Source organism: Protobothrops mucrosquamatus, unplaced genomic scaffold, assembly GCF_001527695.2.
Source record: "Protobothrops mucrosquamatus isolate PMUCROS unplaced genomic scaffold, P.Mucros_1.0 scaffold3498, whole genome shotgun sequence".
Classification (NCBI taxonomy): Eukaryota; Metazoa; Chordata; class Lepidosauria; order Squamata; family Viperidae; genus Protobothrops; species Protobothrops mucrosquamatus.
This window is the reverse complement of record NW_015389470.1, coordinates 47,758-61,631: the sequence shown is the minus strand read 5'-3', so window position 1 is coordinate 61,631 and position 13,874 is coordinate 47,758. Positions and strand designations below refer to the sequence as shown.

Here is a 13,874-nt window from a genome sequence, read left to right as displayed (position 1 = left end):
CTGAGGCACAGTGGTCTCCCTAGGACGAAGGCTCTCCCTTATAATGACCGCTACCCCCCCGCCCCTACCCCGGGTCCTCGGCTGATGGAATGCCTGAAAACCTGGTGGGCAGATGTCTACAAGAGGGACTCCTCCCTCGACGCCCAACCAGGTCTCAGTAATACCCGCCAGGTCCGCATCCCCCTCTAGAATAAGGTCTATATTTAGTATAAATCTGCTTTTAACGAGGCATCCTGTAGACCAGTGGTTCTCAACCTTTTTAATGCCGCGACCCCAACCGGTCGTAAGTCAAGGACTAAACCGGTCGTAAGTCGAGGACTTTCCCTGCCCGGGAGCGCCGCGCATGCGTGGTTCCTCCCCCTGAGGCGTAGCTGGCAAGCGGCAGAGACGGAGCAGGCCGACCACCAGCTGGCCCAGCCCAAGGGAGGTAAGGCACCCTCCGGAAAAGGGGGAAAAAAATGGCGGACAAAAAAAATGGCGGACAGCCTTGCTTGGCGACCCCCGTGAAATGGTCGATCGACCCCAAATGGGGTCCCGACCCACAGGTTGAGAACCACTGCTGTAGACTCAAGTGAACCTTACTGTTTAATTGAGAACTGGGGGGGGTGGATATTGTGGAGAGGAAACCACACGGCTGTGCAGCGTGCCCGGTCACGGCACAACCAGGTGCGGGCTCGGCCTCACGCACGTCACACGTCACGCCGTGTGTGTTTTTGAGCAGAAGCGGCTTGTTATAAATAAGCCAGGACCCCCCCCCCCTTTTTTTTTTTTTCTTTTTCACGTGTCAGCCAGCCTGCTGCAGATGTGGTTCAGCTAGGGAGACGTGCAAGAGCAGGCAGATGGGCAGCGTGCCTTGTGCCTCGTTCATTTGTCGGGCATCAGCAGTCTTTGTGCTTCCAAGTTATATCATCTGTCATGCGGCTAATTGCTGGATGTAATCTCTTGGGCACAACACGGGCAGGTCAACACAGAACAAGTGGTCACTGAGTGGAATTAATGCCACACGGTCCAGCTGGTCTAGAAAAAAAGGGGTGTGTGTGTGCAGATCCCTTTGTTGTCAAACCGATTTAATCGAGGGGTTTTTGTCAAACAAGTTTTTTTTATTGCAGGCGTGGAGAAGAACAATGAAAAAAGATTACACAAGCCAGGAAGAGAAAAAAAAAATGCAAGGAAAAAAAATGTATAAAAAGAACTTTCCTCTCCCCCCCTCCCCAGAAAGTGACTTCTCACAAGTATAAACAGTTCCCTGATCTCTCTTCCCCTTCACTTAGCGAACAAAAATAAAAGAGTTTCATCCCTTAATCCACCTGTTAACAACAGGCAAAACCAAATAAGTCATGTCTTATTCGATCCGGTGACCAGCCAAAGAGCCAAACAAATGCAGAACTGTCAAACATTTCTAAGGTAAAAACAAACTGTGGATTAAAGGGAAGCCTGCGACATAAAGGAAATCTGTACTTCTAAGCACATTTACTTGGAAGGATTCCCATTTTATTCCAGAAAGCCTATTTTTTTACGTAATACGATTCCAAGGGGTATAGGTGGTACCATATACCCATTGGAGCCTCTTATACCCCATTGGAGCCTTATTAAGTAAAAATAATCTTTTGGGAATATGTTTCTATTGGATGGATATTCCAGTGTATCAATTAGCCTTCTATAATTGTGTTGGGCTACAATTGCCAGAATTTTCACAGTACATACCAATTTTCCCTGCTAGCTATTAGAAACTCACCAAGGAGAGAAGCAACCTAGAACTAAGGAGAAACTTCCTGACAGTGGGAACAATTAACCAGTGGGACAACCTGCCTCCAGAAGCTGTGAATGCTCCAACACTGGAGGTTTTTAAAAAGAGACTGGACAGCCATTTGTCTGAAATGGTATAGGGTTTCCTGCCTGAGCAGCGGGTTGGACTGGATGATCTCCAAGGTCCCTTCCTCCATCATCATCATCTTCTTCTTCTTCTTCTTCTTCTTCTTCTTCTTCTTCTTCTTCTTCTTCTTCTTCTCCTCCTCCTCCTCCTCCTCCTCCTCCTCCTCCTCCTCTTCTTTTTTTTCTTCTATTATTATTATTATTATTATTATTATTATTATTATTATTATTATTATTATTATATATCACAGTACATTTCAAAGAGGGGAATCTGCTTAAACTTTTTTTAAATTTGTTATGCTTACGGCTATGATGTAGATACAGGTAGTCCTCAACTTACGACCACATTCGAGCCCAACATTTCTGTTGTTAAGTGACTTTTCCCCCATTTGATGACCTTAAGTGAGTCACTGCTGCTGATAAGTGAGTCACTGCCGCTGATAAGTTGTAACCCGGTTGTTAAGTGAATCTGGCCTCCCCATTGATTTTGCTTGGGGAAAGGTGATCATGTGACCTTGGGAAACCGCGACGGTCATAAGTACGAACCCGTTGCCAGGCGTCTTGAATTTTGATCACGTGGCCGCGGGGAGGCCACAGAGATTGCAAGTGTGGAAAAATGGCCATTAGTCACCTTTTTCCAGTGCCGTTGTTAACTTGGAACAGTCACTTGCAAGTCAAGGACAAACAGTTCATTTAGTGACCGTTCCAAGTTAGAACGGCACCGGAAAAAGTGACGCGGTTCTGCCTCTGAATTTTGACCAGGTGACTGTGGGGGGATTTCTGCCATTGTCGTTAAGTGTGAAAAACAGTCGTAACTCGCTTTTCTCTGTGCTGTTATAACGTCAAACGAAGGGTTATAACTCAAGGCAATCTGAGTAAGATTTAGCGCAGTGGTCTTCAAACTTGGCCACTTTGAGACTTGTGGACTTCAACTCCCAGAATTCCTCAGCCAGCCCTCAGGGCTGGCTGAGGAATTCTGGGAGTTGAAGTCCACAAGTCTCAAAGTGGCCAAGTTTGAAGACTACTGCTCTAGGATGCCCACCCCTATTCTAGAACGAAGAAGAATTCAGAAAAGATGTCGGATTGCTTGGCAGAAATTTGACGATAGAACCAGTTGGGTTGTAGTGGTGAAGGTGCCCGACTAGAAACCAGGAGACTGAATTCTAGTTTTGCCTTAGGCACGACAGCAGCTTTAGGCCAGTCACCAACAGGCGATGAGTTTGAGTTGTGCTGGCTGAGGAATCCTGGGAGTTGAAGTCCACAAGTCTTAAAAGTGGCCAAGTTTGAAGACCCCTGATTTCGTCGGTTGGAAACTAGCATTGTTCTCTCCTGGTTATTTACATACAGCAGGGCCCATATGGTAGTGCCAGTTAAACATCTGTCGACTTTGCCCAAACTCTTTACTTCGTACAGGTTCAAACCTGCCAAAACCTGCCGGTGTTGAGTGATAGAAAGAAATACTTAAGTGGCCAAGAGCAGTAAAACATCTGCCTCCTAACGCCATCTCTTGTAAATCACCTGCAGTCTGAGGTCCATATATATATATATATAGCCATCTGGTAGGGACCAGTCTTTGGAGGGCCTTGCTGAAGCTGGAATAAACATTGGCATAGCTGCTTCTTTGAAAAGTCAGGATGGGGGGGGGAACTACCCGTAGTCCTCGACTTACGACCGCAAGGGACCCCCCCCTCCCCAAATTTGTGTTGCTACACAGGACATAGTCATCAGCCACATCCCCAGGGAAGCAGGATATGTAAAAAAGATGTAAAAAAGACATTGAGACACTCTAGAAAGAGTGCAGAGAAGAGCAACAAAGATGATTAGGGGACTGGAGGCCAAAGCATATAAGGACAGTTGCTGGAATTGGGAATGTCTAGTTTAATGAAGAGAAGGACGAGGGGGGACATGATAGCAGCCTTCCAATATTTGAGGGGCTGCCCCCCAAAAAAGGGGGTCAAGCTAGTCTCCAAAGCGCCTGAAGGCAGGACAAGAAGCAACGGGTGGAAACTAATCAAGGAGAGAAGCAACCTAGAACTAAGGAGAAACTTCCTGACAGTGAGAACAATTAACCAGCGGAACAACCTGCCTCCAGAAGCGGTGAATGCTCCAACACTGGAAGTTTTTAAGAAGAGACTGGACAGCCATTTGTCCGAAATGGTATAGGGTTTCCTGCCTGAGCAGGGGGTTGGACTAGATGACCTCCAAGGTCCCTTCCAACTTTACTACTACTACTACTACTACTACTATTATTATTATTATTATTATTATTATTATTATTACCACCTTTGGGACATAATAGGATTAACCCACCACCATCAGAATAACAGAAAGGCACACTCAGACTCAGGTCAAAGTTCATGCCACAGGAACAACTCCAAACAAAAGCCCAAGAAGGTATAAAAACCCACCACTCCCATCTCCACAGCCACCTTTCTGTCTGGCTCTGCTCTTCAATAAACTGCAACCTTCTTTCTAAAGCAGTCTCCATTTTGTTTATTCCCAGCATGGACTGGACCCCGATGAGGATTTTTCTTTCAACACGGCCAAAGACCTTTCTCTTTTGAATGCAGCCATAGAATTTTTTATAGTTTGACCCTGCCTTTCCTCCCCATGTTTGTTTACCAGCAAAGATTAGGGGAAAATAGGATGAGAAGGAGGATGAGAAGGAGCTTTAGGTGAGATCAAGTCCTTTGATCCTTCAGGCTTGTACTTCGCACCCATCGCGATCGTGTTTTCATTTTTCAACATGTTTTCTTTGTTGGATGTGAAAGCCAAACCAAATTTTGACAGGGCCTTTAATTACCATAGCAATAGTCATGGTGACAGACGTGTTTGTGCAAATAACCAGCATTTCTCACCATCCTTTATTGCAAAAACAATAAAAATAAAACCTGGATAGTTTTGTTTTGTGTGTGTGTCTATGTGTCAGCAACATTTAGTTATCTCTGCCTCATTCTGTCTGGGAGATGTTATATTATCTTGTAAGCCTCCCAGGCTCATAATAAAGTAGAATGGCAAAATTACATCAAAGCCGGAGAAAGGGAAAAAAGTCAATTCTATACTTAAGCCAGTATAATGATTTCTCAATGCAGGTAAAAGGGATGTGCAAACAGGTATTCTAAAACCTGGTGTCCACTCAGCAGCATGCTATGTCTGCACAAGACACAAATAAGATTTTAATAATGATGATGATGATGATGATGATAAAGTTGGAAGGGACCTTGGAGGTCATCTAGTCCAACCCCCTGCTCAGGCAGGAAACCCTATACCGTTTTGGTCAAATGGCTGTCCAGTTTCTTCTTAAAAACTTCCAGTGTTGGAGCATTCACCGCTTCTGGAGGCAGGTTGTTCCACTGGTTAATTGTTCTAACTGTCAGGAAGTTTCTCCTTAGTTCTAGGTTGCTTCTCTCTTTGGTTAGTTTCCATCCATTGCTTCTTGTCCTGCCTTCAGGCGCTTTGGAGAAGAGCTTGACTCCCTCTTCTTTGGGGCAGCCCCTGAGATATTGGAACACTGCTATCATGTCCCCCCTCGTCCTTCTCTTCATTAGACTAGACATACCCAATTCCAGCAGCCGTTCCTTATATGCTTTAGCCTCCAGTCCCCTAATCATTTTTGTTGCTCTTCTCTGTACTCTTTCTAGAGTCTCAATATCTTTTTTACATCGTGGTGACCAAAACTGGATGCCGTATTCCAAGTGTGGCCTTACCAAGGCCTTGTAAAGTGGTATTAACACCTCACGTGATCTTGATTCTATCCCTCTGTTAATGCAGCCTAGCACTGTGTTGGCTTTTTTGATGATTTTAGAAGGATCCCAGGAAGTAATTTCTTTATTTTATTCTCCTTGGGTCAAGTGCTACCTGGAATCCTGTATCCAGTTCTGAGCAACACATTGCCTACATGCCAGGGCAGTGTCAGCCTTGGCAACTTGTGTGGACTTCAACTCCCAGAATTCAATTCCCCAGCCAGCCAGCCAGAATTGAATTCTGGGAGTCGAAGTCCACCCATCTTCCTGTTGCCAAGGTTGAGAAACACGACAGGTAGTCCTCGACTTAACAATAATTCATTCAAATTCATTCAGTGAGCGTTCAAAGTGACAACGAAAAAAAATGATTTATGACAGTTTTTCACAGTTAGGGCCGTTGCAGCAGCCCCGTGATCACATGATCAAAATTCAGACGCTTAGCAACTGATTCATATTTAGGACGGTTGCAGTGTCCCGTGTGTGTATGTGTGTGTGTGTGTGATGTGATCACCATTTGCAAACTTCTGACAAGCAAAGTCAACGGGGAAGCCAAATTTGCTTAACAACCTCATTACTAACTTTTAACAATAATAATAATAGTAGTAGTAGTAGTAGTAATAATAATAATAATACAGTTGGAAGGGACCTTGGAGGTCATCTAGTTGAACCCCTTGCTCAGGCAGGAAACCCTATACCATTTCAGACAAATGGCTGTCCAGTGTCTTCTTAAAAACTTCCAGTGTTGGAGCATTCACCGCTTCTGGAGGCAGGTTGTTCCACTGGTTAATTGTTCTCACTGTCAGGAAGTTTCTCCTCAGTTCTACGTAGTGATTCACTGCAGTTGTTAAGTTACTAATAACGGTTGTAAAGCGTGTGTGCCAATAACGGTGGCAAGAAATGCTGCCAAATGGAGCGAAATTCACTTAATGACATAAACCTTGGGCTCAATTGTGGTGATAAGTCAAAGACTGCCGGTATTCTAGCCCCTTCATCTGTATGGAGCCAAACTGCCTAAAGCAGGGGTAGGCAACCTTGGCTCGTTTATGACTGGTGGACTTCAACTCCCAGAATTCCTGAGCCAGCATGGGGGAACTATGGCCCCCTCATGACTGGTGGACTTCAACTCCCAGAATTCCTGAGCCAGCATGGGGGAACTATGGTTCCCTTGATGACTCGTGGACTTTAACTCCCAGAATTCCTGAGCCAGCATGGCACAGCTTGGAAACCTCTTCCTTTCCCCTCAGCATAGCTGGCTGAGGAATTCTGGGAGTTGAAGTCCACCAGTCATGAGGGGGCCATAGTTCCCCCATGCTGGCTGAGGAATTCTGGGAGTTGAAGTCCACCAGTCACAAAAGAGCCCAGGTTGCCTACCCCTGGCCTAAACGAACGGCTTCCATCTGTCCTAACTGATTCCGAGTCGCTCCGTTTTGTCCAACCCGCTCATCCTTCCTCCCGCTCTTTTCTCCCTCCACCAGGTGAGAGGATTCTGGGCTACGCCGAGGAGCCTTGCTACTTGTGGTTCGTCATGGAGTACTGCGAAGGGGGAGACCTGAACCAGTACATCCTCTCGCGCCGGCCCGACCCGGCCACCAACAAGAGCTTCATGCTCCAGCTGACCAGCGCCATCGCTTTCCTGCACAAAAACCACATCGTGCACAGGGACCTGAAGCCGGACAACATCCTGATCACCGAGCAGTCGGGCGCGCCGGTGCTCAAAGTGGCCGATTTCGGGCTGAGCAAGGTGTGCGCCGGCTTGGCCGCCCGAGGCAAGGAGGGCGGGGACGACGAGCACCATGTGAATGTGAACAAGTACTGGCTGTCCTCGGCTTGCGGCTCGGACTTCTACATGGCTCCCGAAGTGTGGGAGGGACACTACACCGCCAAGGCGGACATCTTTGCGCTGGGCATCATCATCTGGGCCATGATCGAGCGGATCACCTTTATCGACGCCGAGACCAAGAAGGAGCTCTTGGGCACTTACATCAAGCAGGGGACGGAGATTGTACCTGTGGGGGAAGCGCTGCTGGAAAACCCCAGGATGGTGTTGCACATTCCTCAGAAACGCAGGACTTCCATGTCTGAAGGGATCAAGCAGCTCCTGAAGGACATGTTGGCTGCTAATCCCCAGGACCGGCCGGATGCCTTTGAGCTGGAATCCAGGATGGACCAGGTTACGTGTGCTGCTTAAACTCAGGTCAAGGCGTTGGCGGGCTCTGACAAACAGGGTAAGGGTGCTTCCGTTCCTCTATTCCTGGTCACCAGGCGTATGATGATGATGATGGTAATAGTAATAATAATAGCAATAATAATAATAGGATGCTGGTAGCAACCCGTGTCAACCATCAGCGCCAGCCAATTTGAATGTTCAGTTGACTGAGGTTCATGTCTAATGAATAAAAAATGATGACAATGATGATGTTGGAAGGGACCTTGGAGGTCATCTAGTCCAGGGCTTTTCAACCTTTTCACCCATTGTACCACTTTTAGGATGTGGCAACATCCGAGTTCCACCAGTCGCCTAGCAAGGTGTCAAAAACGTGATGACCCCAAAAAAAAAAAAAGGAAAAAAGCGATAAAGTTACAGGTAGTCCTCGACTTACAACAGTTCACTTAGTGACTGTTCAAAGTTACAATGGCACTGAAAAAAGTGCCCCCCAAGCCACAGCCGAGCAAGACACCTGCCTGCCCACCCGGCCGTGCTATTCCTCCTGTCCGAGGTTTTCATTGTTGTGAGCATTTCTGTTGAGGATTGGCAGCAGGGGTTGGGTGGGGGGTGTTTGGTTTTTATTGCCCCCGTCAGCAGGTTTTGGTCAGTTCACATGACCCTGGGACACTGGGAAAATTTTGAGGATTGGCTTACCTCCAATTTTTTTCATGGTTATTTTGGTGAAAAAAAATCGACGGTCGCTTACCTGGGATGTCCTTCCGTGTAAATATATACAGTACTTACTTTTTAAAAGCTTTTCCAGTTGCGATTTTGTGGGAACTGATGGGGGGAAATCAGTTTTTAAACTCTGCTCAGTGTGTTGGGATATCATCGTTGATCAAGAGGTTTTAAATTGTTTGATCCAGTGGCCCTAAAGCAGGGGTATCCAATCTGGGCAACTTTAAACCCTTGTGGGCTTCAGCTCCCAGAATTCCCTAGCCAGCCATGCTGGCTAGGGAATTCTGGGAGCTGAAGTCCACAAGTCTTAAAGTTGTGCCCACGGTTGGAGACCCCTGCTGTAAAAGAAGACTGACCTGTTGTTTGGAAGGCAAGTTAGGTCTTTACTACTACCACTATGAATTTAAGGTCTTGGTCCAGGTAAAGAACTTTCTGGAACTTTTCCTCTCTTTTCCAAGGCAGAGTGGTCTTGCTCTTAAGCTGCAGGTGGAAAGGAGACACTCCTCAATTTACGACCAGAACGTTTGCTGTTAAGCAAGGTGGCCGTTAACATGAACCAGGCGCACCTTTTACCCTTTTGACCACTGTTCTTAAGCAAGTGTCTCTTTTTGTAACCTCGGTCACTAAGTGAACGGTTGTAGAACGAGGACGGCCTGTAGCTTCTCCCGAGCGGTGTTGCGCAACCTGAGCAAATTTTAAGAGGCTGTCTGGGGAGCCTTCTGGGAGTTGTAGTCCACGCCTCGCTGAGGTTGAGAGAGCGTGGCTGGCCGGCAGAGCCTTGAGGCTGGCCGCGATTGACTTCACCCACTGCTCACACGTCAAGTTCAACCGGTGTGTGTGTGTGTGTGTGTGTGTGTCTGTTTTTCCTTTTGGCTTCAAGCAAAGCCAGCAAACAACAGACAGACACGCAAAGGCCGTCTCTCTAGAGACATTCCAGGCGTAGCAAGATGCTTTCCAAACATCGCCGTGTCACGAACAACCAACGGTTCCCGCGCGCTTTGGCAGGCTCGGAAGTAACACAACAGATATACTCCTTGGGGCTGCCTGCCCCACTCTCCTGTCAGCCCCCGCCGTCTTTGTTGTGTTTGTGGGTCACTGTAGAAGCCAGTGAGGAGGGGGAACCGCTAACCACGGTCTGCAATTTTAAATAATTGCCTGCTTGCTGTCAGGCAATCCCTTCCGTGTTGTGCTAACGGAATTTGACCCTGGGGTGGCTAAAGGGAATTCTTCTCTTTTTGAGAGGCCTGTGCGCTTGCAAATTGGCTGTCAGGAACAACAGTTTTGAGAGATCTTTTTGTTGTTGTTGTTGTTGTTGTTTGCTTTTCCCTGCACTGCTGCTTTGAGGGGAACAGCGGGTGCCCTTAAAAAGCGCATTTTGCATTTGGGCTCCAAAGAGGAAGAAAACAGCGTGAAAACGGATGCTTTTCTACAGAGCAGTTTGAAGGATTTTATTCACTAATAAGGGGGGGGTACTATATTCCCCACTAGGCCAGGGGTCTTCAAACTTGGCAACTTTAAGACTTGTGGACTTCAACTCCCAGAATTCCTCAGCCAGCCCAGTTGCCAAGTTTGAAGACCACTGGGAGTTGAAGTCCACAAGTCTTAAAGTTGCCAAGTTTGAAGACCACTGACCAAGTTTGAAGACCAAGTTTGAAGACCAATTCTGGGAGTTGAAGTCCACAAGTCTTAAAGTTGCCAAGTTTGAAGACCAGGACTGTCCACCCCTGTGTTAGAACGAAGAGGAATAATAATAATAATAATAATAATAGTAATAATAGTAATAATAATAATAATAATAATAATAGTAATAATAGTAATAGTAGTAATAGTAGTAAAGTTGGAAGGGACCTTGGAGGTCATCTAGTCCAACCCCCTGCTTAGCAGGAAACTCTATACCATTTCGGACAAATGGCTGTCCAGTCTCCTCTTAAAAACTTCCAGTGTTGGAGCATTCACCGCTTCTGGAGGCAGGTTGTTCCACTGGTTAATTGTTCTCACTGTCAGGAAGTTTCTCCTTAGTTCCAGGTTGCTTCTCTCCTTGATGAGTTTCCCTCCGTTGCTTCTTGTCCTGCCTTCAGGTGCTTTGGAGAATAGCTTGACTCCCTCTTCTTTGGGGCAGCCCCTGAGATACTGGAAGACTGCTATCATGTCCCCCCTCGTCCTTCTCTTCATTAAACTAGACATACCCAATTCCAGCAGCCGTTCCTTGTATTTTTTAGCCTCCAGTCTCCTGATCATCTTTGTTGCTCTTCTCTGCACTCTTTCTAGAGTCTCAACATCTTTTTTACATCGCGGTGACCAAATTGAGAAAAGATGTCGGATTGCTTGGCAGAAATTTGACAATAGAACCAGTTGGGTTGTAGTGGTGAAGGTGCCGGACTAGAAACCAGGAGACTGAATTCTAGTTTCACCTTAGGCACGATAGCAGCTTTAGGCCAATCACCAATAGACGATGAGTTTGAGTTGTGCCTTAGGAATGAAAGCGGCTGGGTGACTTTGCGCCAATCACCTGGAGACGGGGAGTTCTAGTCCCACCTTAGGCATGAAAGTCAGTTGGGTAACTGTGGGCCAGTCACCAGGAGACGGTGAGTTCCAGTCTTGCCTTAGGAATGAAAGCGACTGGGTGACTTTGCGCCAATCACGAGGAGATGGTGAGTTCTAGTTCCGCTTGGGCATGAAAGGCAGCTGGGTGATCACCTGGAGACGGTGAGTTCTAGTGTCACCTAGGCATGAAAGCCAATTGGGTGACTTTGAGCCAATCGCCAGGAGACGGGGAGTTCTAGTCCCGCCTTAGGCATGAAAGCCAGCTGGGTGACTTTGGACCAATCACCTGGAGACAGGGAGTTCCAGTCTCACCTTAGGCATGAAAGCGAGTGGGTGACTTTGTGCCAATCACCAGGAGATGGTGAGTTCTAGTCCCGCCTTAGGCATGAAAGCCAGAGGGGTAACTTTGGGCCAATCACCAGGAGATGGTGAGTTCTAGTCCTGCCTTAGACATGAAAGCCAGTTGGGTGACTTTGGGCCAATCACCAGGAGATGGTGAGTTCTAGTCCTGCCTTAGACATGAAAGCCAGTTGAGTGACTTTGGGCCAATCACCAGGAGACTGTGAGTTCTAGTCCTGCCTTAGGCATGAAAGTCAGAAGGATGACTTTGGGCCAGTCATTCTCTCAGCCCAACCCCTCCTCACAGAACGGTGGTTGCGAAGAAAATAGGAGAAAAAAGTCAGGATTAAAAATAAATTAATTAATTAACATTACGAAATGCAAATATGGGTATTTTAAGATGCAGAAGGTTAGGAACCGATGGTCATTGAGAAGACATCCTGGTCATTTCCTTGGAGTGAAAGCACGTGGGGTTGTCCCGCCACGGGCTCAACGAAACAGTTTCATCGCCCGATGGGTACCTGGTCGCCACACAAGGTGCCCGGGCAGCTTTTGTGCTGGTGGGTCACCCGTTACATTTGGCACTAGAAGGGATGTCCCATCCTGTCCTTCTTAGAAAGTCGTCGTGAAAGAAATGGTCTCGCTGTCCAGCAGAGGCTGTGTGAGCATCTCGCCCTCAAGACCCCATCCCAGAAAACCTGCTAGAAAGCGATGCATTGATTATACATCAGTTGAGAAAAGGCAGCGTGGATTAAAATGTTAGCAATGACACCGCTTCCGAAACGAAGCTTGGATGGAGCGTTTCGCCAGGAATGATTTTTTGCTGTTTTCAGTTGTTTGCAATTAATTGTAACACGGGTACCTGCTGTTGCGTCAGTCATTTCAAATAATAAATCATATGGACCAAATAATTCGGCATCCAACTAATGAGTATCCAAGGAGTACAAGCCAGGTGGTCCTTGACTTACCACTACAGCCGACCCCAAAATGTCCATTGCTCAGCAAAATAGTTAAGTGGGTTTAATAATAATAATAATAATAATAATAATAATAATGCGATCTTCTTGCAGCAGCTTACCAGGTGGTCCACTGTTTCTTCAGCGTCTTCGCATAGGCGGCACTTACTGTCTGTCGCTGTCTTCTCAATTTTGACTTTATATGCATTTGTCCTTAAGGCTTGGTCTTGTGCAGCCAGAATTAGTCCCTCGGTCTCTTTCTTCAATTTTCCTGCTCTTAGCCATTGCCAGGTCTTGTTATTATCTGCTTTCCCAGCTATTTTTTTTAATATACTGGCCATGTAGTGCTTTGTCTTCCCATGCCTCTATTCTGTTCTTCATTTGGTCTTTCTTGTAGGCCAGTTTGGTCTCTCCAGTAGTCAGTAAGCCTTCCTGATACACTAATTTCAGTGCATCTTCATCATTGTCCTTCAGATATTCTTCCAAAGCCATTTTTTTCTTCAACTATCTGATGTACTTGCAGCATTCCACGCCCACCTAGCCTTACTAGGAACTGCTTCCATCCTGTGACGAGATCTGTAATACCATCAAACATCCGCATCTGCCTATCCCAGGTCCTGGGTAAGGACTCGATAGGTAGACAAAATGCCAAATCCAGTCTGAACATCTGGCTGACCGTGTGATGATCCATAATAATAATAATAATAATAATAATAATAATAATAATAATAATAATAATAATAATAATAATAATAAAGCTAGAAGGGACCTTGGAGGTCATCTAGTCCAACCCCCTGCTCAGGCAGGAAACCCTATACCATTTCAGACAAATGGCTGTCTAGTCTCTTCTTAAAAATTTCCTTGTCACCCCAGTCCTTCTTTTCTCTAGAGCAGGGGTAGGCAACCTGGGCTCTTTTATGACTCGTGGACTTCAACTCCCAGAATTCCTGAGCCAACATGGCTCGGCTTGGAAACCTCTCCCTTTCTCCTCAGCGTGGCTGGCTCAGGAATTCTGGGAGTTGAAGTCCACGAGTCATAAAAGAGCCACGGTCGCCTGCCCCTGCCCTAGTCTGGCCATACCCTTCCATAATCCAAACACCATGAGCATTTCCATTCTCATTCCCTATCTTTTTTTTTTTTAAGAGATGCCACATGCTTTGAACTAATCCCAGTTAAAAAAAATAATAATAAAAATGAAGTTTTGCATCCCCAGGACATAACTGTTCCTTTTTAACGAGTACCTGTCCAGACCTCTTTTTTCTCTCTCTCTCTCTCTCTCTCTCTTTTCGTAGACATCTGCTTTTTTCCTCTTAGGCCCAGAGATGATTATGGATTACGTAAGGAGCGCTGCGCCATCGCCCGACTTGTTTATAAGGACATCAAAGCTCCAGAGGAATGCTTTCCTACCTCAAGGGGTCATTTAGGAGCATCGATGTAGCCTTCAATCTCTTATTTTTTTTAATTTCCTTCTCTTTTTTTCCTCTCTCTCTCTCTCTCTTTTTTTTGAGCCTATCCTCCCCACCCAACTTTTCAAAC

General features: G+C 46.3%; 1 protein-coding gene across 1 annotated transcript in view; it reads left to right on the top strand.

Moving 5' to 3' along the window:
* The window catches only part of STK35 (serine/threonine kinase 35), a 15,822-nt gene extending 8,019 nt beyond the window's left edge, over positions 1-7,803 (top strand). The window contains exon 2 of the mRNA XM_015827108.1: positions 7,091-7,803. Within this exon, the coding sequence (XP_015682594.1) occupies positions 7,091-7,803 (713 nt within the window). The remainder of the gene's footprint in view (positions 1-7,090) is intronic.
* Positions 7,804-13,874: the final 6,071 nt, after the last annotated feature.